At 41.2% G+C, this 27,326-nt stretch overlaps 1 protein-coding gene across 2 annotated transcripts; it reads left to right on the top strand.

Annotated features, from left to right (window-relative positions):
* Positions 1–311: 311 nt before the first annotated feature.
* LOC117451353 (zinc phosphodiesterase ELAC protein 2-like) lies at positions 312–25,118 on the top strand. 2 transcript variants are annotated; one of them, XM_034089617.2, is made up of 25 exons: positions 312–416; positions 612–835; positions 2,572–2,622; positions 2,733–2,803; positions 3,415–3,479; positions 3,642–3,699; positions 3,782–3,850; positions 3,944–4,063; positions 4,837–4,892; positions 4,969–5,027; positions 5,611–5,683; positions 5,781–5,893; positions 5,978–6,076; positions 6,503–6,641; positions 9,230–9,315; positions 9,588–9,709; positions 9,842–9,938; positions 12,709–12,847; positions 13,177–13,215; positions 13,312–13,421; positions 21,150–21,249; positions 21,327–21,447; positions 22,746–22,824; positions 23,157–23,301; positions 24,700–25,118. In XM_034089617.2, exons 2-25 carry the CDS (start codon positions 624–626, stop codon positions 24,937–24,939), a joined length of 2,463 nt encoding a protein of 820 aa, XP_033945508.1. In that variant the 5' UTR covers positions 312–416; positions 612–623; the 3' UTR covers positions 24,940–25,118. The 2 variants fall into 2 exon arrangements, with proteins under 2 accessions (XP_033945508.1, XP_033945507.1); XM_034089616.2 differs by having other exon boundaries at positions 313–835.
* Positions 25,119–27,326: the final 2,208 nt, after the last annotated feature.

Genomic DNA, 27,326 nt, shown 5'->3' with positions numbered 1-27,326 from the left:
TGTTAATGTAAGAAAACGTTGCTGTGTATTTATGTTTTACTTTTTTATATTAAGGTATCTCCATTGTATAAGCTTGAGGCTTCCTGATCTTTCCTTTCAAATGTCCTATTCTTTTTGATTATCTGGATGTCATGCAGTCTAATATGCGTGAAGCAAATGTATAAATCAATAAATAAATACATTGCTATATGATTAAAACCTCTCTCCAAAAGGAGTTGCTCCATCCATGTAATTCTATCCCTGCCTCTCTCTATTTAAACGCCCCTGTGATTGGTCAACAAACCGTCTAAATAATTCTACACACCAATGGGCGACAAGACTCGTGAACGTCATCACTAGATGCCGGAAGAAAATGTCACATGTGTCAACCAACCTCTAAAGCACTGCTGAATTTGCACCCATCTAGTTGCTTTTAGGTAAATAATGTTTTAAGAAAAGCGTGAGGAAATAAGTCATTAATCGGTGTTGTTTTTTGTAATGACCGTGGCGTATTTATAATGAATACGGTCCATTTGAAGCTCAGGACCTTTACACTTGTGTTTATTAAAGGCAAAGCTCTGTCTGCGGCTGTCACTCGCTGTGAGTTTACTCTCCACCGGACTTTCTTCCAGTTATTCCGCACAATGGCTACGAATTATAGTCACAACCCAGAGACGACGCAGCTGCGGGGACCGAAGAAAGCCAAGCATAAGGAGCCTCTGCGCCGGGTGAAGACCAAAGAGAGCCGGGGCAAACGGGTGGACGTTCATGGACCGGCCACCGTGTACCTGCAGGTGGTCGGGGCTGGGAGCAGAGACAACGCTGCCTCCCTGTATGTGTTCTCCGATTACAACAGGTACTGTACACACTAACATGTCAGCAGTTAGCCATGCTGTTATTTTGAAACCAGGTCCTTGTAAGCATCCTAAAACAGTAACACATATATGTATATTACCAGAGGTACAAAGTGGTCAGAGGTGGGAGAAGTACTAGAGTAGAAATACCAGTGTAGAAATACTCTGTTACAAGTTAAAGTCCTGCATTCACCATGTTACTAAAATAAAAGTACAAAAGTATTAGCATCAAAATATACTTAAAGTACCGAAAGTAAAAGTACTCATTATGCAGATTGGTCCATTACAGAATAATATGATATGGTTTGAGTATAATGCTTTATCATTATAGTGTTCTCAAAGCTGGTAAAGGTGCAGCTAGTTTGAATGACTTTGTATACTGCAGGGTAGCTTGTGAATTTACTCCAGGTGGAACTAAAGTCTGATTTAAGACTTGATTATATTTCACATCATTAATCCAAATCTGCAAAGTAACTAAAGGTATTAAATACATGTAATGGAGTAAAAGTATACAATGTACCTCGGAATTTTACTGGGGTAGAAGTATAAAGGAGCAAAAGATTGAAATATAGTAACACTGGGGCTATTGTGTCATAATATAATATAGTACCTCAGAATTGTACCTAAGTAAATCTACTTAGTTACTTTACACCACTGTAATGATCTGAGGTACAAAGTGGTAAAGGGTATATTAAGGTGCTGACAGTAAACACACACATTTTCAACAGTATTGAAACATTAATAATATAGTAATATTTGTAAGCAGCAGACATTCTTCAGCAATAGAAGATTGTATGTAAATGTATTTATTACTGCACCTTGTCTGTCAAAACCTAACAAAATAATACAAAAAGTTGTTGTACCTAAAAAGGTTTGGATTATTTGAAGCTAATGCACCTGCAGCATTCTTGCTGTTCTGAATTCTTAATCTAAAAGTGAGTGAACGTATAGTATCTTCGGATAAAAGATTTAGTGAAACAAAATGTAACATGTCATGATGTATAGGACCACATCATGCAAAATGACATTACATTACATATCAATGAATTGACGCTTTAGTTCAAAGCGACTTACAATAAGTCAAAAAACCATGAAGGAAAGTGAAGATATATTCACTTCAAGCAAGATCATATCATATTAATTGCTGGTGAATTAGTTACAAGACCTTTTTTTTCAGAAATAATTTAATTGCTAAGGTACAGTCGAAATAGATGTGTTTCAGTTTGCGACGGAATATATGCAGAGTTTCTGCTGTCCTGATGTCAATGGGGAGCTCATTCCACCATTTAGGAGCCAGGATAGCAAACAGGCATGATTTTGAGGGGTACCTGGGTCCCACTCGCAGTGATGGAGTAGCAAGCCGATTGGCTGACGGCAAGCATAGTGCATGTGCTGGAGTACATGGTTTAACCAAGGCCTGGATGTAGAAAGAAGCTGTCCCCTTCACAGCTCTGTAGGCCAGCACCTGTGTCTTGAAGTGGATTCTTGCATCCACTGGCAGCCAGTGGAGGAAGCAAAGGAGTGGTGTACTTTAGAGTGCTTTACATGTAAAAAAAGAAATATTGCAGATAAATATAGATATATCCATAGCCCGATTCCATGATGGAATACTACTCTGATAGATAACCTTGATAACAGCAATCAATTAATATTAGAAGCTCTGCCAGAGTGATATAAAGATGCATAAGACATGCAAACTGATGGAGTGCCCCCCCCCCACCCCCTCTCTCTACTGCAGATACCTGTTCAACTGTGGAGAAGGAACACAGAGACTGATGCAGGAACACAAGTAAGTAACACATTTTATACTGTCCATAGGTAAAACAGATGTTGTTTATCTAAGTAAGTCTGATGGGTGAGGTCAAACATAGTAAATATTGTTGTGTTTTCCTCTGACAGACTGAAAGCTGCTCGACTGGACAACATCTTCCTCACCAGGATGAGCTGGGAGAATGTGGGGGGGTTATCAGGTCAGTACCAGCCCTCAGTCTTAGAGAGCTTTAGAGTGACTTTTTTTTCATCCATCTTGCATGTTACTTTACTCTACACTTACTTACTTTACACCAAACATTCATAATGAATGATTATGTTTGTACTGCTTGATGTGTGGATAAGCAACTTGAAGAGCAACACACAATTGCAAAAGTTTGACCTTTTTATAGTAATATTCTTTAAAAAAGTATTTTGCGGTTTCAATTAATGCAAGCAAATTAATACCTCTAAATTGAATGCTTATTTTAATCACTTTAATCTTACATTTTAATTGATTCAGATATTATGTCTTGCATGTGCATTATGACATTGAAAAAAGATTTTCTTGAGTAATCGTGTGGTCTATTAAATGTGTCAGAAAATATTGAAAAGTGTGCATCCCAGTTACAATACATTATGGAACCGAGGAAAGCAGGGACATTCAATATTGGAAATATTTGCAGCGAGTTAAACTTTGAACCCTTTATCAAAACAATTATTGTTTACAGTTGCACCTCTATAGTGTAAAGGATTTCCTATTCCTGTTTTGAGTGATGAAGACACATCAGAGACTGAACATTTTAATTAAATGTTTTTATTTCCGCTGCAGGGATGATATTGACTCTAAAGGACACAGGTGTGCCAGAGTGTGTTCTCTCTGGACCTCCACAGCTGGTGAGAAACTCAACCCTGCAGTATGTAGGGCTGAGAAATATGAATAAATCATATATCAAAAAATGTATGACCAAATACCTCAATATCCAAATTGTAACCATACTAATTCACACATTTTGATAAATAATCATGCATCGTCTTCGCTGCCTTTTTCCGTCACAGGAGAACTATGTGAAAGCCATCAAGTCATTTTCTGGACCACTGGAGGACATCAAGCTGTGTATGTTACATTTCCAAACTTATTAGCGTTATTTATTATCATGTGAGTCCTGTTTGATGTTAACGGTATCATACACTCCTAGCTGTGCGACCGTACACCGAAGAGATGTACACGGATGAAACGATGACAGTTTATCAAGTGCCAATATTTGGTGAGTCCTTCTTGATCCTTTTGATGTTCACTTACACTTCCTCTTAAGTGCTTTTGGGTTTGCTGCTAACCCGTTCCTGTCTTCACTCTGCAGCGCAGTTGAAGGGTGACGACAGATCGCTCTCCCCCAAATCGGGGAGGAGCAGCCCGTCCAGCAGCCCTCCCTCCCCCAGGATAGACGACTCCTACAGCAACAGCCGTGGAGACAGTCCAGGTGAGGCCAGGAGACTAAAACGCTAACATTAGCATGCTAAAGTATGGATGTTTTGCAGGTATATTGTTTAATGTTTACGTTAGCCTATTAGCAGTTAACACAAATACAGCTGAGGCTGATACCTAAGAAGGTTTTGGTTCTTAAATTGATGTACTGGACAGCATTTTACCCAATAATTGTACTACATAAGAGTCAGAGGATGGCCAGAGTTATTACGAATCATCCTGAGGGGAGCATTGATGTGAGTTTCACATTTTCTAGCTGCTAGCATGACTTGAAAAGTCAAACTGCCGATTCTAAATATGCCCATGTTTACGATTTTATTTGGTCTGATATCGGGCTAGTAAAGGGCTGCAACCAACAATTATTACATTATTGTACTACTTCTAAACAACTTGACATTTAAAATAAACTTTAGCCTCTGCACTTTGCTCTGTTGTTTTGTTAATCAATGTTTCAAATGCTGGAAATGAGGCATCGTCATTTCCTGTAATTCATGATGTGAGCTATACAAGGTCCTATCATAGAAGACATGAGTCATAACATAAAGCCCCCCATTGGATAACAAAAACTCATTGCCAACATCTTTGATAATGGATGAGTTGATGTTGCAGCCCTAGTATAATAGAAAGTCTCAAATCATTAATTGGATGACGCTGTTGTCCCACAATGCAATGCAGGGTGGGAATAAATAAGCTGAATTCAGCTGGAATGAACTGATATTTCAGTGATATCAGTGATGTGTGACTTTTGTTTCTTCTAATGTCTTGTAGGTGAAAGACGAAACGCCACTAGAGACAAGTCTTTGGTTGTTTCCTACGTCTGCAAGGTAGGAAACTTCAGAAATGATGTGTGAAGTTCACAGCAGGGAACGTTGTATCTGACATTCTCCTTTCCATCCACAGCTTCACCCAAAGAAAGGAAACTTCTTGGTTGCTCAAGCCAGGGAGCTGGGTTTGCCTGTGTGAGTGGACTTTAAAAAAAATACAAAGTCAACAGAACAGATGATTGATCTGTTAAAAAGGGTACTATGCAAATATATGGGTGCATTTTCACAGATTTTATTTATTTCAATATTAACAAAAGCTATAAATACAAACAGCTTGAACCCAGTGGATAGCAATCAGATCTTACTTCATTTAAACACTAATATTAATAATAATAACAACAACACACTTGTTAACAGCTGTTTAGAAGTTAATCATGACGCACTTATTTTTGTTTTATGGTTTTGAAATTGTCAAACTGAACAATACTTAATATTATTATTATTTACCATAGCACTTTATAAATATTTGTATAGCCACCATTTTTGATTAATCCATTCATGTGACTACAAATTATAAATGTCGTATTCATCTGCCGACTTTTTTTTAAATTAATCAATTAACTGTTGAAATTGCCGAGTTACCTATTCAAAACCCTCACATATTTAATTTCTGATCTTGTAAAACAGAAACAAAGTTATATCATTTAAAATCCTGTACAATAATTCTGTATTTCACAAAGTTTTTAAATAACTATTATGAAACCTTTTTTCCCCACAGTGGCACATCAGTGATTGGTCCTCTCATAGCGTCTTTGAAGTGCGGAAAAAGCATCATGTACGAAGGCAAAGAGGTGCTGTATACAGATGCTCTGTCTGATATGAAATACAATGTTTTATCCTGTATCTATAAACTATTTCGGGTCACTTATTCCTCTCTGTTGTCTTTAGATCCAACCGGAGCAGGTCTGCACTCCTGCAGACCCGGGACCAACCTTTATTATCATCGAGTGTCCGTCTGAGGACTTCATCGAGGCGGTTTGCTCCAATCAGCAGATGAGAAGGTTATAATCAGTCATATTTATTTTGAAAACTCAGTAATGCTCATTTCTTTATGTGAAATAAAAGTATTTAAATATTGTCTCTAGATACCAGACAGGAGGGACAGAGGACTCTGCAGTGATGGTCGTCCACATGACTCCAGAATGTGTTTTGAAAACAGATCAATACAGGAAATGGATGGAGAGGTTTGTGATGCCGCACTATAAAGCCAGACTCTATTAAGCTGTTGTGCTTATTTTTAACATTCAGTTAAGGAGAGATAATAAAAACCCATTATGGTGCACTTTTACATTTTGACAGTTTCTGCTTCCATGACATGTTTTTATTTCAGACTAGTTGAATATCTAAACTATGTGTTTGTAGATTTCTACTAAATTCATTAAACGTTTGCACAATTAGCATATTAAACTCGTACATTTCTTGAAGATATATAACTCCATTTACCTTTTAGGGTCTTGCAAATTGTAGGAATTTCACAAAACATATCTTTGAAGGCAGTCTAAACTCTTAATATTTTAACTCTAATATGTCAGCAATCTAGAATGTTGAACCTGACTTTATCCAATTCACCTGAAGCCCCCCCCCTTTAACAGTTTCCTGTGTTTCTGCAGATTCCCCTCCACCACTGAACATCTGATCCTTAATGAACACAATTGCACGGTCCACAACGTTAGAAGTCACAAAATCCAAGCCCAGCTGAACATGATCCACCCGGAGATCTTTCCAGAGCTAAAGACTTTCAAAACAAAGGTAACACAAAACAATACACATCGTTTTATTACGCAGAGATTAGTGGGCATTTATCAAGATTCACTGTTTCCAGCTTCTCTAATATTTGCATTAACTTATTTTCTGTGTTTTCTACCTTTTTTTATAGACTAAATTGGACAAAAAAATAAGAATATACAAACAAAGGATAAAAAAAATATATTTGTAAATGTCTCCATGGAGTCTAATATCGGGGGTTACGTATTGTAACTCTAGTTAAATAAGCACAGGCGGCCCTCTACTGGACTCTATGGGTACTACTTAAGCGTCTTTGAGTTGTGAAAAGCGCTATATAAATAAAATGCATTATTATTATTATTACTCTCATCAATGGTACGCAAGCGTTCACACACTGAAGTTGTATAAACGTAGCCGGCCAATCAGGGCGAGCCTACCTGAATGCGTGCGCAGACACACAGTATATAAGCCGTCCACGCCTCCTGACTGTCATCCTACACCCTCTTCAGCAAGCAGCATGGGAAAGACAGGGCCCCTAGGTATAGTCTACTGGACTCTATGGGTACAGTGGGTGGAGCCCCGATTGATAAACGCCCTGTCGTCTACAACACCGACCCATCACACTGCCCCTGACCGGCCTTTTGTTAACAGCCACCGCACCCCAACTTCCTCTCATCCGGTTGTGACCGTGGAGAAGTCGGGGCCGCAGCTTACTTGGCTGGGCAGAGCCTAATTGGTCTGAATAAGCTCATAGCTCCACCCTACAGGTGCCAGCGCAAGTGACTAACACTGCACACTACGTTTCCCAGGTTCATAGAGTGTGCATGGACGATAGTGGGGAAGGCTCTCCCCACCATGGGGCTTACTGCGCACCATGTTTCCCGGGTCCTTAAGGAGCATGGGAAAACATAAGTGCATTATGTCCAGGGGGAAGGGGTCAGATACCTACTGACCTACAGCCCCCCCCCTCACCAGTCCTGTGTTGCCCCAGCAAGCACAGACGTTGAAAAGGAGCCAGACATGTCCAAAAGATAAAAGGGGCCTGGCGAAGACCAAAACGCCACCATGCATATGTCCTCCACACTCACGCCAATGAGTTGATACAGCCATACCACGTGTAGAGTGTGCATGGACCACAGTGGGGAAGGCTCTCCCCGCCTGTCCATAGGCATGTGAAATGCTGTCCTGTCAGGCGTTTCTTGGGCAGAGCTTTACCGACCACACCATCACCAAAGCACACAGACAGCTGTTCAGTGCGCCTAATGGAAGCCGTGCGCCCTACATAACATGACAGCGCACGCACCAGGCAGAGGAGGTACAATTTAGCCTCCCTGTCCCCAATATGGCGTGGAAGACTAAAGCCGTCTAACTGTATAGCCCTCAACCTGAACGAACTCCTTAGGTTCTTGGGAACAAAGGAAGGGTTCGGTCTGAGTGTCTCCCCGCTACGGTCATCCCGAATCAAAAGGCAACTCGGGTGCACAAACAGAGCGGTCAGCTGTGGGACTGGGCCAACCTGCTTCCTGAGAAAACACCCCTCAGACCTGAGGAACCGCCCATGGCTGGCCCACCATCATCTGTGTCACCTCTGCGTAACACGGTGCCGAGCGGCGACCTGGGGCTACTAGGATGACTGACAATCGTTCTCGTCTCACCCTCTCCAGGAGGGGGAGAATGAGACGCAGCGGTCGAAAGGTGTAGAGCAGCTTTCTTGGCCATGGCTCGTGCAAACACGTCCAACCCCAAGGGTGGATTGTCCTGCCGAGCTATGGAAAACCATAAGGTACCTGTTGCGCTTGTTGGTGAACAGGTCCACCTCCGCTTTCCCAAACTGGGCCCAGATCTGCTTCACCACCTGGTGGTGCAGTTGTCGCTCCTCACCAGCACATGTTTGCCCTGTAGTAAGGGTTTGAAGTGCTGTAGGACAAACACTACTGCCCGCAGCTCTAGAAGGTTGATGTGCCGAGTCTCTGAGGCCAGCCAACACCTATAGCTCTCTCTAGGCAGGTCCTAAAATGACCCAAAAATTATGATGTTTTTACTTCAGCAAAATCTGCTCTCATTTGAAAATAAATAGTATAATATTTTAGGTTTTGACCTTTGTAAATATTTAATTTCTTTTATCTCAGTTTTGTTATGGAAATGGGTTTTTCAATGGCTGATGGCAATATTCAGAGAGGAGTGTTATTTATTTTGCTCATATTATTAATAATACTAAATGTCACAAAATTGTTGCAGTTAAATGAACATTCATTTAGGAGGTTATCGTCTCTGTCTGCTTCAATAGCTCTTCACTTAAATTTGCATTAATGCACTTTTTTTTAATGTATCAACTGAATAGTTTTCTGCACATCATCAAAAAAAGATTGTAAACAATGAACAACCTATTTAGGCAAACTAAATATTTTAAGTGTTCTTAGCAACAGCATTTATCAAAATAGCCGAAATACTAATAAATATATATAAAGTTTCAGGACAGGATTTACTTCAGTGGCTTTCGAAAACTATATTCCCTATGGCTTTGAAAGCAGCCTTCACAAAGGGATAACTCAAGTATGGTCCATAAAAAGTAGTTTATAAGAAAACATGAAAAGCTTTGGTCTCATCCCCAGGAGGCCGAGGCAGCGCTGCACGTCTCCAGCGTCAGAGCCCAGTGTCTGCTCAAGTTCCAGCTCAGACCCGTAATGGGGTGGCAAAGGTCAGTCTGTCCTTCAATCCCCCCAATTTAGCCGACATTACTCTGCTGCCTTGTCACAGAAAACAATCTGGAATGGACCATTGCACTCGGCCGCTCTCTTCTTCTTTCTTCTTCTCCTCGTCTTACAAGTGTCAGTGTTTTCTCCTCGCTGTTTCTGTCAAGTTCTGTAGAGGCGCATCAAGGTCAGGAAGAATCCCCTGCCAGTGTTGTTGCAGGCAGTGGTGTGTGTCTTCTTCTTCCTCCTCCTCCTCACTCTGTTTCTCATTCGTTAGAGACGCCATCCCCTCCTGCAACACGGAGGAGTTTGTGAAAGAGGCGTCGGAGGTCCCAAACTTTCTGGAGGAAGTGGACAAGTGCAGGGAGATTTGCTCCACTGCCGCTGCTCAGCGTTCTGGTGAGTTCTCCTCTCTAAAAGCCCAGAAGGGATGTTTCTTACTTCAAAGCCTGACAAACTGTTTCCTACTTTTTAAGTGGATGGTCTTGGCGGAAAAAAAGAGTTTAATCGTGTATCTTTTTCTATCTGCAGGGCAAAGACAGAAATCCTTCGAGGTGGTTTTCTTGGGAACAGGATCCGCTCTTCCGATGAAGATCAGAAACGTCAGTGGAACTTTAGTGAATATCAGGTATTGATCACAGGTTATAAAATAATGTACTTTTAATATTTGAACTTGGATTGCACCTGGAAATCATTCCATTATGTCCAACCTTTCATCTGGTTTATTTAAATTTGGCACAAACGTTCACTTGCCCTGACTAAAGCTATAACACGCTTCAAATGATTATTTCTCCCACAATCTCCCTTCTCTCTTTCTCACAAAAACACACCTATCAGCCTGAGTCTCAGGCTGCGGCCACACGAGGACGAAAACGGTCGTTTGCGTTACTGTTTAGTGTCATATAGACCGTTCGGCCACACGAGGACGACCGAATACGGCACTAAACGACTGAGGAAACGATAACGGGTCCCAAGGTGGATAGAAAGGCATACGCAACGCTCTGGAGGGTCCAACGGCTCCGTGTGTACGCCCTATACGATCATTTTCTGATAATGATGAGGCAATAGCCCCGCCTCTCCCCACCTCTGCTGCTCACCCCCGCGTCAAAGTAAACTGCACACTGAATTCAGATTATTTATCTTTCTCTCGATATGGACCTAAACGCGAGTGAAGTCTAATCTGACAGGACGGAGACACGCAGCTCGGCTCACCTGCGGCTCCTCCCGCTGCAGCAAAACACACACTTCAAGTCAGATCACAGGGTGTCCGCGGGGTCTTAAAAAGTATTAAAAGTTGATAAATCAATTTAGCGAAAATTAAGGCTATTAAAAACGGCATTTTCCAAGGTATTAAGAAGGTCCACAGCAACGACAACATGAAACACCCTTTAATTTACTGAAACAACATGTCGGGAAACCCCCTCAAGGTGGCCCCATGCATAGCGTGCCATAAAATGCTGCTTCTTATTTTAAGTTTCGTTGCCTTGTTCCGCTCTGTGGGGGGGGGGGGGGGTTTATCTGCTGGTGGACTACCTGAGAGATATACAGCAGGAGAACACGCCGTCCACCGCGGAGAATAAACAGAAGGGCAACCATGCTCCGGGGTCTTCTTCGCTGCTTTTGGTGTGTTTTGTGGCGGAAGCAGCGCCACTTACAGGCCTGGCATATGTACTACAGCGTTTCCAGCGGTCTAGTGTGAACGGACACGTTAATGAATCGAATGCGTGTGAATGCGTTTTACTGTATGCGTCCTCGTGGGGCCGGGGTCTAAGCCAAACTATATCCAGTCACAGAGATCTGCTATTTTAAAGTAAGGTCAACACATATCGACCCTAAATATAGATATTAAGAATGAGAAAAGTCTTAACATATATATCGTTTTTTGTAAACATATGACAAATGTGTGAGGGTGATGACGTCAGAGCATCGTCCCATGTGCCGGGCTTAGCCCCGGACAGCCCCAGCCCAATTTAACCCCTGGGTATTTGTGAGGGAGCTCCTATATGCCATTACTCCGCTGAAGCTCACCAAAGTTTAATATATTTCATAGTTCAAAGTTTTGTCAATTGTTTTGTTTATTGGTCAAATACTGGTTTCTACTGGTTTCTGAGGAGCTTTACTGAAATGAAAGAGCACAGAAGCAACATACTGCATTAAACCTGACCTTCACAGAGAGGTTGAAGTTCATGTGGAGAGGAGGCTTCAGTAGTCTGTCTGCACTCTGTTTAGTTGTGCTATCTTACAATCAATATAGTAAATGTGAGGTAAATTGTGTGTCGCCAATGTAACCGGTTAGAACTCGAAGTTGCGATGAGGTCTTAAAATGTATGGAAAGGGTCTTAAAAAAGGTCTTCAAAGGTATTAAATTTGACTTCAGGATTCCTGCATATACCCTGGATCATCACCCTTAGCTATTTTAATTACCTCTCAAACTCCCTAAACTAGTTATAAATATGTTTATTTTTACTGTCGGCCGGGTCACTCATTACTGGATCAGTTGCTGCATGAGACAGACACTGACGCTGTCCGAAGAGAGGGAGGAAAAAGAGAGGCTCCGTGTATTTTATTATTATATTATATAGAGTCGTTATTCATTTGTTTTAAAGCTCAATAAATAACAAAGAAGACCTTTGACCGGCACTTTTATAATTTTGTCCAGAAGATTTAAACTTTAATACACGTTGACTGGCGAAAAACTCTGCCCGGTTCCCTCGGCCCCCACCGCGGAGAATAAACAGAAGGGCAACCATGACAACCATGCTTCTTCGCTGCTTTTGTGGAGGAAGTTACAGCGCCACGTACAGGCTCCTGCATATGTACTGCAGCTTCTCCAGCGGTTGGAGCTAAACGGAGCGGTCTCGTGTGGACAGACACTATCCGGATAACTATTGCGTGTGGACGGAAGCTTTTTTGCGTTTGCGTTAATCCTATGCGTTTAGCCGTTTTCGTCCTCGTGTGGCCGCAGCCTCAGTCCTCAGTCTTATAAAGTAGCAGCCGTCAAAACTCAGTAGTGCTTTGTGTCACTTCTGTTTTTCATTATAATGGTTCTGCATATGTGGATTTTTGAAACATATAAAAAAGTGGCCTTTTCACAAAGGAAAGGTGTACACTTTGACTGTACACACCTAAAAAGTTAGTTTCCTCTTTCCACATGGCAACACTATTCCACTCACTCCATTTTCTGAGACATAAAAGAGGCCAAAGCAGATCGAAAAGCTATGGTTACAGAAATAGTGCTGTAGGTAGGGATAAGGCCTTAAAGGTGACGCAATGTAATTGAATTTTGATTTGTTTTTTATTCAAGCTTTGAATACAAAAATGATACAATTTACGTTGCTGGAGTAACTCTACAATGGCAGTTAAAACAAACCCTGTCCTCATGTCCTCTCTCTGTGTAGCCCGAGTCAGTCCCTGATGCTGGACTGTGGGGAGGGGACCTTCGGGCAGCTCTGCAGACACTACGGAGACGCCGTGGACCAAGCTCTGTCCAAGATCTCCACTGTCTTCATCTCACACCTGCACGCCGACCACCACACGGTAAGCAGCTGCACGTTAATACATGTCAGAAGGGATGATCTTAAACTGAGCCGCGTCAAAATGACAAGAGGTTCAGGCAGATCCTGCGCCTGTTGATGTTTGTTCCAGGTACATATAAAAACTGAACGCTGCATGTTTAGTAACTCAGAAAGCAGACCCGTTCCAGACTCTTGACTTGTTCTTGTTTTATGTGATGGTCTGTCCCGTTCTTTTATAACCTCGGTGACCAAGTTGGAAATCTGTGTTCGCACTTCTACATCTTATCCCTTGGATTTTATATATATATATTTATGATATATAAAATCAGTCAATCATCTCTATCCTCTTAGGGGCTGCTAATGTTGCTGTATCAGAGGGAAAGAGCACTGGTATGTAAAGGAACAAAGCAATTAGTCCTAAAACATGGTTTACTTTTGGTCATTTAATGTTTTAAAATAACTTGAAACGATGTTTGTGTGCTTCAGACAGCGCTGGGGAAGCCGTTCACCCCCGTGTTCCTGGTGGCCCCGCTGCAGATCATGTACTGGCTCAACAAGTACCACGACTACTGCCAGGAGATCCTGCACCACATCAAGTATGTACACAGAAAGACTCCAAATATAACAATATAACCTTGACCTTTTTATGTTTCGAGACCATGGATGTGTGTGTCGGCAACATTTAGTTTGGTCTCTGGTTTTTTCTCGCCACCTATGGCCATTTCCATTTTTGGAAAAATGTACAAAGTTGCACCGTAACTCTGAATGACCTGATTTTTTTTTTACAATTAGCATAATTTTAAAAACAGTGAAATATTAACTTCAATTTAAATGTTTTGTTTTTCAACACCAAACTTAGTATACAGCATCGTTGGAGGGTAGGGTTGGGAACCGAAACTCGGTTCCAGATGAGAACCGATAAGAAAATGCCGGGTACCCATACAAATACACAATTTCGGTTCTGCTTAACGGTTCCTAAACGCGGTAGACCCTGTATTCCACCGGGTCCGTCTGCGCCGCGGTGACCCGGTGGAATACAGGGTAAGGGCGGACTGGCCATCTGTGTGTTCTGGAGAATCACAGAACGGCTCGGTTCGCTGACGGCCGGCACCGCCCTTCATTTTTTTAAACGGCATCATGTAACTTGCGCTGACAGGCGACAGAGGTCCACAGTTGCCCCGCAGCGAGGCTCCCCCCGCCCTCCCGTAGACAGTTCACGAGCTCAGTCACTTCATAACACCAAAGATGGATCGTGGTAAACGGTCTGAAGTGAGGCTCCTCTACACTAAAAAAGAAAAATACAAGGCACAGTGTAATGCCTGTTAATAGCTTGCCACAGGCATAGCTCAGTTAAAATAAAGCACAGCTATTGTGCAATACATTTGTATTGCATGTATATTTTTCATTTGTAAAAATGTCAGTTAAAGCTTAAAAGAATAAAGATATTTTTGTTATCTAAACATTGGGGGGGCTAGTGGAGTACTTCGTGACCACAGAGCGGGAACGTTGTGATAAGCTGTTTTAGCGTCCACCTGACTGAGTGAAAGAGCGGAGAGACAAAAAAAATAAAAATAATAAAAAACGGAGAGGGAGCAAGCGGATGTAGAAAATGTAAGCAAAATAAAGAAAGAGACACATTTAGGGCCGTGAACACTGGGGGCTTGAATGTGTGATGAGAGAAGAAAAGAAAGTAAAAAGGCTTGGAAAAGCAGCAGAATATTTGAACTGAAAACTTCTGAACTAACTTGATGGCGAATGATCTGTCGCCATGCCAACGGCATTTGATGACACCCCATATTACGCTTAGATGCGTTTACAAAAAACAAAAGACATTAAGAAAATGGCATTTAAAATCAGTCATTAAAAAGAAAAGCTAATAAAATAAACATAAAAAGAAAAAAAAATACATGGATAAAAGTTAAAGTGCAGTCTAAGATATGAATAGTTCAATTAAAAGCAGCAACAAAAAGAAAAGTCTTCAGCCTGGATTTAAAAGAAGTCAGAGTTGCAGCGGACCTGCAGGTTTCTGGGAGTTTGTTCCAGATATTTGGAGCATAATAACTGAACGCTGCTTTACCATGTTTAGTTCTGACTCTGGGGACAGAAAGCTGACCAGTCCCTGAAGACCTGAGAGATCTGGATGGTTCATAATTTAGCAGGAGGTCAGAAATGTATTTTGGGCGTAAACCATTCAGTGCTTTATAAACCAACAGCAGTATTTTGAAATCTATTCTTTGACACACAGGAAGCCAGTGTAAAGACTTGAGAACAGGAGTGATGTGATCCACTTTCTTAGTGTTAGTGAGGACTCGAGCAGCAGCGTTCTGAATCAGCAGCAGCTTTCTAATAGATTTTTTAGTGAGACCTGTGAAGACACCATTGCAGTAGTCCAGTCTACTGAAGATAAAAGCATGGACAAGTTTTTCCAAATCCTGCTGTGACATTAGTCTTTTAATCCTAGATATGTTCTTTAGGTGATAGTAGGCTGATTTAGTAACTGTTTTAATGTGACTGTTGAAACTCAGGTCAGAGTCCATGACTATACCTAGATTTCTGGCTTTATCTGTTGTTTTGAACATTGCAGGCTGAAGCTCAGCGCTAACTTTTATACGTTCTACCTTGGCTCCAAAAACCATTACCTCAGTTTTATCTTTGTTTAATTGGAGAAAGTTCTGACACATCCAGTCATTGATTTGTTCAATGCACTTACTCAGTGTTTGAATTGGAGCATAGTCTCCCGGTGAAATTGTTACGTAAATGTGTGTGTCATCCGCATAGCTATGGTAACTTATTTTGTTGTTTTTCATTATCTGAGCCAGTGGTAGCATGTAGACGTTAAAGAGAAGAGGCCCCAAGATGGAGCCTTGAGGTACCCCACATGTCATATTTGTCAACTCAGATGTGTATTTACCTATAGAAACAAAGTTGTTTCTGTCCTTTAAGTAGGATTCAAACCAATTTAGAACTGTTTCCGAAAGTCCCACCCAGTTTTCCAGTCGGTCTAGTAATATGCTGTGGTCAACAGTGTCAAACGCAGCACTGAGATCTAATAATACTAACACTGAAGTTATGCCACTGTCTGTGTTTAAGTGGATGTCATTAAAGACCTTTACAAGAGCAGTCTCAGTGCTGTGGTTTGGACGAAAGCCTGACTGGAACACATCTAAACAGTCATTTAAATGCAAGAAATTACTCAACTGTTGAAAAACAACTTTTTCAATGATTTTACCTAGAAATGGAAGGTTTCATATGGGCCTGTAATTGTTCATTACTGAAGCATCAAGATTATTCTTTTTTAAGAGCGGTTTAATGACTGCAGTTTTCAGGGCCTGTGGAAAAATACCTGAGTGAAGAGATTTGTGTACTATATGAAGTAGATCTGAGGCCATGCAAGGCAAAACATCTTTGAAAAATCCTGTTGGAATAATATCAAGGCAGCAGGAGGAGGACCTCAGAAGTTGTATAATGTCCTCTAGGTTTTTATCATTAATCTGATGGAATTGTGTCATGGTGTTTGACTTGATGTTAAGTGGACACAGAGACAACACATTTGCTGTACCTGATGCAGAGGCACTGACTGCTTGTCTGATTTTCTGAATTTTGTCAGTGAAAAAGGAGGCAAAATCATTGCACGCCCTGGTGGATAGAAATTCAGAGGCTACTGACACTGGGGGGTTAGTTAGTCTGTCGACGGTAGCAAACAATTCACGTGCGTTGTTTTTGGTAATGATGTCAGAGAAGAACGATTGTCGTGCGTTTTTCAATTCCAAATTATAAAGGCCAAGTCTCTCTTTATAGATTTCAAAGTGAACCTGGAGATTTGTTTTTCGCCACCTGCGTTCCGCTTTTCGACATTCTTAGGGAGAGATGAACTTAGCTAGCAGCGTTAGCCCGTTAGTGCAATGCTAACGGGCTAAGACTGGATACGCTGCTAAGAAGCTGTATCCTTTAATGCAGTGGTCACCAACCTTTTTAAGCCCAAGATCACCGACCTCGGCTTAGGTCAGGGGAGCCCAACCTTTTTTGAACCGAGAGCTACTTTTAAAGTTGCCAGTCTGCCGAGATCTACGAGTCCAAATAGAGAGGCGTAGCCATTACTGACAGCCTACTACCAGGTAAATACACACTTCTACTTGTATAAAACTGAGTAGTGTTGCTACAAAAGTATAAATTAGGCTCACTAATAAGACAACTCAGATCTGAAGCTACACAGGAATCTGATGCCAAAGTGCAATAAAAAAGATAAAATTAATAGAATCAAACCCTTTTTTTGTTGCCTTTAGTAGAGTATAAAAATAAATGCCTTTTTTAAAATAGGATGCAAGCAACACTAGTTTCTTAACTTAACCTGAATTGATAATAGACTATAACCTTTATCTTTATCTTATACCATTTTGTTCAATAATTATAATGAATAAGTTCAAACAAACTAAAACTTACAGCTGATTAATAACGCTATCTAACTTGAGATTTTATTATATCAAAAACCTGTTGAAATGCTACTGTTATTTTTACAGTCCCCAAAAAGCGCGTCGGCAGCCTCCAGGAATGCTTCTTTCACAACTTCGCCGTCTTTCAAAGACTCGGGCCCGGCGCCACGAGGGGGCAAAAGGGGGCATTGCCCCCTAAGTTGTTTTATTTGCCCCCTCACTTTGAGCATCATTCAGCCATCGAAAAGTTAAATAAATGTCACAATTATTAAATAACTTTAAATAATTATTTTCCCCAACACACGTTACTATGTTTAGATCAGATATGTGGGCAGGCAGTCAAGCAACGTGTAAACAAGCCTCAACCACCAAGTGAGCTTGTAGTCTTAATTAATGTTAGCATGTGTGCTTAGCTGTAAACACAGTCGGATGGGGGACCAAAACGTCCCCGTTTTCCGGGCAAAGTCCCCGTTTTCGGAATGTGCGTTAAAAAACATAGAGCAAGGTGAAATAAAATGTTACATGTCAGTAAAAACAGAGTAACAGTGTTGTGCCTGTTTGTAGCGTTAGCGTATTTCTTTTTCTAATACTTCTTCTACCTCTACTTCTTCTTCTACCCATGGATGTATAATAAGAAGCTTCTTCTTCTTCTTCTTCTTCTTCTTCTTCTTCTTCTTCTTCTTCTTCTTCTTCTTCTTCTTCTTCTTCTTCTTCTTCTTCTTCTTCTTCTTCTTCTTCTTCTTCTTCTTCTTCTTCTTCTTCTTCTTCTTCTTCTTCTTCTTCTTCTTCTTCTTCTTCTTCTTCTTCTTCTTCTTCAATGTACCTTCCCGCAAAATATTGGACAAAAGAAAGTCGGCTAGTAGTGTCAACTAAATCCATAGTATTAGAACAAAAGTGATTTAAACGAGGTAAATTACGAATGTATGTTCTCAATCGCCAAGTGTGGGATTGAATATTAAATTAGATTAGATTTATTGTCCCCAGGGGGAAATTCATTTCCACAGCTCTGTGAAAACAAGTAAGGAATGGATGGACTTTGAATTGGATTAGATACAAAAATAATCATCCTCCCACTCGGAGTGAAAATTATATATGTTGGGCTTTTTTGCTTCTGCCATAATTGCAGTCTTGTGTGTGTGCGGACTGGAACTCCTGTTGACACGGACAACGTCAGCTAAATAGTGCCCACTGCCCACCATTCACGCCCCGACACATGGGGTCACGCCAGCCAATCACAAAGCTTTGATGCGTTCAAGTGCATTATTCTGGCATGGGAAGATTATGTTATACTGTAGGACATTAACGATAAAACAGAATATTGTTGTTCTATTTTTAGACACATATCGCAATCGACTGGGAATCTCCGGTCGATCGCGATCGACTGGTTGGGCACCCCTGGCCTAGGTGAAAGGCGAGATCTACCTATTGCAGAATTGAGTGAAAAAGACGGCCCAGACAGTGCTTCCAATTTGAGGCCTTTTATATAGGCTAATTGCATCTGAATTACTGTTACAATGAAGGCTCCATAATCAGCTCACGGCATATATATATAGGCTGGGGTAAAGTACTATTTTTTATGAGTGGGGGGCGGACCTCACCTCCTCCAGGGGGGTCCTCACCTCCTCTAGGTCCTCACCTCTTCTAGGTCCTCACCTCTTCTAGGGGTGTCCGGGGGGATGCTCCCCCGGGAAGATTTTTCTTTGAATATTGAAGTTGAAAGCATCAATCTGGTGCACTTTGAGAGCAACATGAAGAGATCTATGGATACCTCTCTCAGCACCCAGATGAAACAGAACTGTAAACAGATTTACTTTTTCTTTATGGATATTTTACAAATCACTCCCCTTTTAAACTGTATTCTTGTTTTACTGCCATATAGTATTTCATAACTGTTTTTCATTTATTCTCTTATTGTTTGTATAACTATAATGAACATATGAAGGTGTGCCTCGGAAATAATCTTTTGAATAATTTGTGACAAAACCGTTCTAAACACTGTCCTTTAGCTCACCTGAGCCCCTCAGTCTGACAGGGGAGGACTCTCCTCCAGCTTGTTGTGGAAACTCCTTATGTCCGTTAGTGCAGCTAGCTAACCAGATGCTAACATCACGGTCCCCGCTAGCACCGGTCCCTCTCTCTCCATCTCTCCCTATCTCCCTCTCTCTCTATCACACTAAATGCGCTATTGCCACACACACACAGAGCCAAGCTTGAATGACACAAGCACACGTGTATTTCCATGCAACTCTCTGATTGGTCTGGTGGCCTTTATAACCTCCTTTAGCTTAGGAACCACTCGACCTCCCTAACCGAAAGGAGAGGAGAAAATGCTGCCCCACAATGCCTTGCAGCCGCATCATTTGCGTCACTCAACAGTCGGCCGTTCACGGAAACAAACGATTATGACGGAGAAATTATATCATGAAAGTTACGGTGCTTATTAAGCATTTTAAAACGTATGTGGTAAGTTGCCAAAGTGCTTTGTTTTGAACGTTCATCAGTATTATAATCAAAAAGAGAAATATGAAAGTTTTTACTGAAATGTTCAAATAAAGTCAACATTGAGCTGTGTGTGGTTTGTTCAACTTTTAAAAGATGTTTGAATGGTGATATACACAGTGATAGATGTTAAGGACTAATGTTTATAATAAATACATTTGTAATGATTTTAAGATCTTTTCATAGTTCATACAATCATACGTATTGTGATCATTTGTATTAATGTGGACCGGAGGGAGAGGGTGACGAGCATAAGTTTCACTTTCATTTTTTATTTCAATTCCAACTTTGGTCATGAAGAATATGTTTCTCTGTTGTCCACGTTCATAAAGCAAAGCAGCAGCATCAGAGCACGGTGCAGAGTCTCTAGATGAGTCTGTCGTTCTTATTAAACATCCATGTTGTAGTCCGCTATAGAAAACTGTAGTTTCCATAGTTTCCCCACAGCAGCAGACGCACAAAATGACGTCCGCTGGCGCATAATAAACACGTCGGATAGTGAAAGTGCATTCGGATTCTCTAAAGTACCGCAGTCTCTTCTCCTAAGTCCTTTTGAATTCTCCTATCCACTATCCCTTAACCCCGTGACGTTTCACTCAGAGTTCAAGGAATAGGAGATAGGGTTAGAACTTAGGAGCTGATTTTTAAACTATGCGACCGCAACCCCAGCGTCTGCTTGACGCCGGGACGACCGGCTGCCCTCCTCGACAGGTGCACTGACGCGAGGGCCCGCTCATCACTGCGCGCACTTCTGTGACTGCAGTTTTAATTATTATTTTATCATTATTATTATCATATGACGTGTGAAAAAGTTATATCCAGTTTCATGGCAATATTGGATATTTAAAAACTGTTTATTTGCTGGATAAACTAAGGACTGACTAGTTATTTTATCTACAGTTTCTCAATGGAAGGTTGTGAAATATATATGTTTTATTATGTACACATGTGAGTATTACAGCCGCACTGCCAGCATGGCTTTAGGTTGGTGTTTTGTTTTTATTCTCATGAACTGAATAGTTAGAAAGGCTAACTGATTCAACTAAAATAAATCTCTGAAAGACTTTTGGAACCTTATAAGCATGGAAGGAGCTGCCTTCTCCCTGTCATGTATTGATAGGGATGATACGTTTATGGGGTAGAATAAGATCATTTCTGGATTCAAATCATCACGGCTGCTTTCCTTTGTAATATGATATGATGTTCACTCAATATTGATGCCCTGGGTAAGTATCTTGAGTTTATATAGATATAAAGAAAGGAATTTAAAGAAATAATTCAAGTTTATTTATGTTCTGCGAAAACCATGTACTGATGCATGTTCCTGTTTCTGTGGTTTAAGTAGAAACACGTGTATGAAATGAATCACTACAACCCCTCTGTTTCTTGTTTCAGCCTCATCCCGAACACATATCTGTGTGCCGGTGCTGAGATTCCCAAGCAGAGGGTAAAGTCGTTCATCCAAGCGCTGCTGAGGAAGAACGATCTGGATAACGTGTGTTACCGCTGCATTTTCCAATATAAAAAGCGGCCCAGTTTATTTGAAATATACTCATATTTTGTGTTTCTCAGTTCCAGACATGCACAGTGCATCACTGTAAGAACTCCTTCGCCTGCAGCTTCACACACACGTCAGGCTGGAAGCTGGCCTTCTCCGGCGACACCATGCCCTGCAACGCCTTCGTGCAGATCGGTCAGTGACACTCAGAGAAACGACTGCACGAGGGGGGAAATATGCCATAATGTTGTAAAATTGTTGGATAAATAGACATAAATCAAAGGGGCCTTAATATGCTCTTTGGGGTTCCCCCTTTCCTGTAGTGTGTCCTATCTCTGTGTTCCCTCCAGAGGGAGTTTCTCTCCAACACACTTCAACCCCCCACTCCCCCCCCCCCCCCCCCCCCTGCCTGAAACGCCTCCATTGGACTCCTTAGTTTACTTCCGTAACATAGTGACATCACTACGTAACACTCGCGCTTCTATTGGCTAGCTCTCAACACATTGAACATGGTAGGCTAAGGAGCGGGACATCTCTAAACGGCTGACCAATCACATTAGAGCCGGCCAGCTAACCAATCAGAGCAGACTGGGCTCTGGTTTCAGACAGAGGGTGAAAAGAGGTGCTGCAGCAGGCAGTATGAGAAAAATAAATATATTTTTGAATATTAAAGAATCGAGACATGTCACAGTAGAGGCACAAAATACTAATATGAACCTGAAAATGAGGATTATAGGGCCCCTTTAAAGTGTCCTTGGATCTGCTACTTTTACTATAAAACATTTTTTTTTCATAATGTTAGCCATGTCTTTCTTAAAACAAATAGGGCACCAATTAAAAACATAGCAAATCATAGATTTTTCTACTGATCCTTTCTTTAAACTAATTAAAGTGAACAATTATTTATAAAATATTCCAATAAATAAAAAGGCAAATCACAAAACCAGAACGAACACACAAAAAAGTTAGAGACCGCAACATAAGGCGACAAGAGTCCAAACCCAACATTTCCTAAGTTTTGAACTTACAGCCCAAAAATGTAAGGGCACGACCACATAACATGGCCATATGTCCTACAGCTATAATGATGTATGATATTAAAGTTTCACTCATGCTCCTACGGTATGTAAGAGCAAATTGAGCGTATGCTTTCAATATCCCAGCAATATAAGGTTATCTAGCTGAAGCTTGACTACACGGGTTGACTGAATAATTTATCAGATATTTCTTAATGCTTTCGATCACTCTCGCAGCTGGCAGCCTCCCTAATGGCTCCCGCGGGATCCTTCTTCATTGACTCTTCTTAAATTGCTTGACTGGATTCCGTCCAAGCAAAGCCTCCGATACGTCCCACGCCTGTTCATTACAGACGGCTCGGCAAACAGGGCGCGCCCATGTCTTGATTAGGCCCGACTACCTGATTGATTTCCTGCGGGACAGGAAGTTCTTCTCTGTGATGCAGGCCCTCTGATTGGTTTGTTTTGATTTTGCAGGAAAGGATGCAACCTTGCTGATCCACGAGGCAACACTGGAAGACGGGATGGAGGAGGAGGCCGTGGATAAAAAACATAGGTGAGAGAAATAAAGTGTCACAAACTGCCTCTGCAGGGCTTTAATGGTGTTTTTGTAAATGAATAAATAGGCAGTTAGTCAGGCAACATAATAAAAGCACCTAGTTGACTCAGTTTTGAGTGCAATGTCAAACTTCTCCACTTTCCACAGAAATTGACATTGATTTTTGCACCGGTTTTAGTGCCAGAGTGAGAGTCTGTCTTCACAAAAATGTCTTTATGTCCGATAGAAAAGCAATATTCCCATGGTCAGTTTCCCCCTGCAGCTCTTTAGTTTCAGCTTCAGTGAGGAGACAGTATATCTCTGACTCTCTGCTCCATGTTCTCTGACAGCACCACCTCCCAGGCCATCGGCATCGGCATGAGGATGAACGCCGAGTTCATCATGCTGAACCACTTCAGCCAGCGCTACGCCAAGATCCCTCTCTTCAGCGAGGACTTCGACGACAGGGTGGGGATCTCCTTCGACCACATGAGGGTACGTGTCACTGTGCAACACCATGGTGTTCATTATAGTCATGCACACGAGGCAGCGTTTCCCCTTTGTGTGTGGAAGAGGAGCAGTTATTTTGGATTGTATTTAAAAACAAAAATATTTAAACGTTCAATTTCACATTCTTTTTTAAACCTTATTGCTAATAATACAATACTAAGGGGCTTTGTTGGCATGACCACATTTGAAACAACAAGGCATTCCGCACAAGGCGTTATAATGTTAACTGCTAATATGTGTACAAAAAGCCAAAGCAAAAACTCCCCACAACAATGGAACAATTTGAAATAATAAAGTAGCACAATATACTTTTTACTCCTTTACGTCTTATTTTTTTGTATTTTGTATTTAATTATTTGTTTGTTATTATAGTTGCAACTAATCACAATGATGGCAGCACACACCCTGCATGTTTTATCTTAGTTAAGCCCGGATTGGATGTCTCTCATCTATGCTTTGTGTCTTTTAAAAAAAAAAAACATGACAGCCATCTACTGCACTGAATCACACATTCATTTCAGAGTTGAGAAGTGTTTTTCTGGTCCAAATTATTGCACCTGAATGCATCATTTTAATAGCATTTAGACAAAGTTTTCTGTTGTTTATATTCAACAAAGGTACAGTATCTTCGTATTGTAATACAAAACAGATTCTCTCTGTTGCACAAGTATCAAAAACGTTTTAAACCGGTATCCAAAGGGGAGATTCCCATTCTTGTTTTTTCTGATCTAAAATCAGGAAACTTTGCTAGTTTTAAACATTAATAAGTTTAAATATGCAAACACAAGTTCTGAGTTGTATTATCCTCAATCTAAGAACACAAATAAATACAATATATGAAATACTGTGGGAGCACTTTTCCATTCTCTCTGGCTTCACAATTATACCTCCATAAATATGTTCCTTGAGTGAATCATCGCTTATCAGTCGACATAAATAAATACCTTGTAGAATACACAAGCATTAATACAAAACATCCACAATAATAAACAGTTGAAGGTATATTCTAACTAAAGCATTTGCACACAGCCAGTTTATTTGTATAGCACCACTGCCAAACTAAGTCAGAAAATGTCAAACAAGATATGACGCGATAAACGGTCAATTAGACAATAATACTGTGGCCCATAGCAATGACGGTACGGTAAGAGCTATGCTAGTGCTAAATAAATATGATGTACAACAAGAAAAGTTTTGAGCCTCGATTTAAGAATTTCACACAATAAATCGTCTGCAGACAGTTTGCTTGCACTCCTGAGCTTTATATTGTTTTCTTCCACTGCTGAGTCCCCGTCCTCAAGTACATGAAGATGCTTGCCTTTGTTAAAAGCCACTGGAGTTATATTTCACCCCATTTACTTGATCCACTTTCTTTTTGTTTAGATGCGTTTTGAGGACTTTAAAATCCTTCCCAGGCTCATCCCAGCTCTGAAAACCCTTTTTGCCGAGGACATCGGTGAGATGGAGGAGAGGAGAGAGAAGAGGGAGCTGAGAAACCCGAGAGGAAGCAGCTCCGAGGCGTCCGGCGAGCAGAAGATGGCCGACGAGGGCCGAGGTGCCAAAAGAGACCAGGAGGAGGCAGCGCCGCGCAGCGTGGAGACCAAGAGGCTGAAGACCATCTGAGGCTGAGGGATCAACTAACACTTTCCCTGAGAGAACTCTTGAGTTTTTTTATTTAAATCAATTTGAGTTTGTGTGCTTGTGTGGTTTTAATCTAGAAAAATCGTGTATATTTCCTGCAATGCAGTGTATAAAGCTAATCTACAAATAGTTTTTGTTTTTCATTTAATGAAATAAAGTGATACCACACAATCTGTAGTTTTCTACAATTATGTCTTAGTCACCAGTGTCCGAGAAAACAAATGACACAAGCTGTCATCAGTGGCGATTTTATATGTACAAAAGTGGTGGGGCACAAAAAACGTAGATGTCTATAAGCTTCTGCAGTGAGGTTCATGGCTGGCGAGGCACTGGCACTGACTCTTCAGGATTACAAATATTATATTTTGACCTAAATCAAAATATAATATTTTCAAAAGCTTTTTTTGTCTGATGCTTCAATTAATTTTAAACAGACAGTTCAACAAAAGGATACCCAAAAAATGTAATTTTATCATTTAAATATTGAATTGTTCTCTCTTAGTAAGATCCCATTTTCAATAAAATTGCAGTCTTACCTTGACTTGAAGATGAAGTCCATTTGCCTATCCCTCTTGACAAAAATCTCTATTACTTTTTTGTAAAAGTCCTCCTTATCTTCTTGTAGTTTCAAAAGTAGTATTAATAGTAGTAATCAATAGATTTATGATTCGAAAATTATAAAAGTAGGGTGGATATTATCCGACTGAACAAAATGTGCATTTATCTAACAGCTACGTTTCCCACAGACCTTATTTGGAGCTATTTTCTAAAATCATATGGAGAAATCTCATTGCTTTTTTGTCGAGGGAAGTCATGCGCAGCTTACTTCCGGGTTTTAGGACGCCTCACTGCAGCTCTCTCGTCTCTTCACACACCACACTTTTCGCGGCACACGTACTTGCAGCCTATCAGCTCTGAATTATGTGAGATGACGTATGGTGGGGATGGCAGCTCAGTGCCCCTATGGTCATTATTTTTTTGCCACACACATTAAATAGGAACATATTCTGAGCATGCGCAGTGTAGTTTTTACAGTCACCGTTCACTTACGGAGCGTCCACACTACAGCTTCAAAAAAAGCTTGGAGCTGGGCGTGTTTGTAGCTTGGGGATTTTATTCAAGCAACACGACCAACAACCAATCACATGAATCTCCCGCGCCCGACATACAAAGCAAAAAACCCCGGGGATTTTATGGGAGCAATATATATATATAAAACTCCCCAAACAGGCGAAAACCTACCAGTTTCACCCACTGTCTCTGCCACCTCCCTCCATGCCTGGTTCCTCCGGTTTGTATCCCGGTAGGTGAAGAGGGTCTGGTCCAGGGTTTCCGCTAGGATTGTTTCTCGACGGTCAAATGTCCGGGCAGATTTTATTTTACCGGACAAATTTGAAACTTACCGGTCATATTTCAATAATAATAATAATAGTTGTGTAGCAGAGTTTCCGTTAGCAGGTAATTACCGGACTATGAGCAGATATGCTGATGTTTAAAACTCAGTTCACGGGGCTCATTTTTATATTGCTTCAGTTTATAATCGTAACAGATCGAAAAAATTCAGATTAATTTTTCAATAAATGATTCCACAAACAACAAACAACATAATTATTACATTCAAACAAACTACTTGTAGTAGATAACGTACATTATTCAGAAGTTTACATCAACTTTGAATAATAACACGGGAGAAACGGAGCCTCTCTTTTCCCCTCTCCCTCCCTCTCTCTCACAGCAGTCAGTTTCTTAAGCAGCTCCTGCAGCGCACTAAACAGAGGGCGGGGCTTCAGGTGATTCTGCAGAGCTGCGTGTCTCGGTCAGACTCAGCAGCTGATCTGATCTCTCTCTCGCTCCGGTTACACTTCACTCGCGTTCATGTCCATATCGATCAGATCCAGCTCTCCTGATCGGCCTTTATAGAGAGCACCGATCAAACTATTAAGAGTGAATATCGGCCGATAATGACCGGCGGCCGATCGATCGGAGCCTCCCTAATTATTACCAGACATTTTGACCGTCAGGTTTTGAATTTACCGGTTTTTTATAAATGTTACCAGCTAAAAACCGGTAATTACCGGCTAACGGAAACCCTGGTCTGGTCATACAAAACCGGGTGATTTGCTACAGCGGAGACGGACCGCTATGCTACCCACAATTCAGTTCGGCGAAAAGCGAGGCAACGTGACGTCACTCACCCCATTCAAAGTGAATGGGCAGATTGGAGTTGTCGACGCTGTAGTCCACACTACAGCGTCGACAGCTTCAATCTTCAGCTTCAATCATAGCAATCTGGGTAGCCAGCGCCAGCCAATCAAATCCCGTTTCGGAAAATCTGACAGCTCAAGCCGTAGCCAATCAAACCGCGTCTA

The sequence above is a fragment of the Pseudochaenichthys georgianus genome, chromosome 8 (assembly GCF_902827115.2).
Source record: "Pseudochaenichthys georgianus chromosome 8, fPseGeo1.2, whole genome shotgun sequence".
NCBI classification, from domain to species: Eukaryota; Metazoa; Chordata; class Actinopteri; order Perciformes; family Channichthyidae; genus Pseudochaenichthys; species Pseudochaenichthys georgianus.
The sequence above is the reverse complement of the archived record's forward strand: the minus strand, read 5'-3'. Positions and strand labels throughout refer to the sequence as shown.

Coding starts and splice junctions, on each gene's coding strand:
- LOC117451353 (XM_034089616.2), top strand. CDS start 498: ATGAATACGGTCCATTTGAAGCTCAGGACCTTTACACTTGTGTTTATT. Junction 2,804..3,414: donor GAATGTGGGGGGGTTATCAG/GTCAGTACCAGC, acceptor TTTCCGCTGCAG/GGATGATATTGACTCTAAAG. Junction 12,848..13,176: donor TGCACGCCGACCACCACACG/GTAAGCAGCTGC, acceptor CTATCCTCTTAG/GGGCTGCTAATGTTGCTGTA.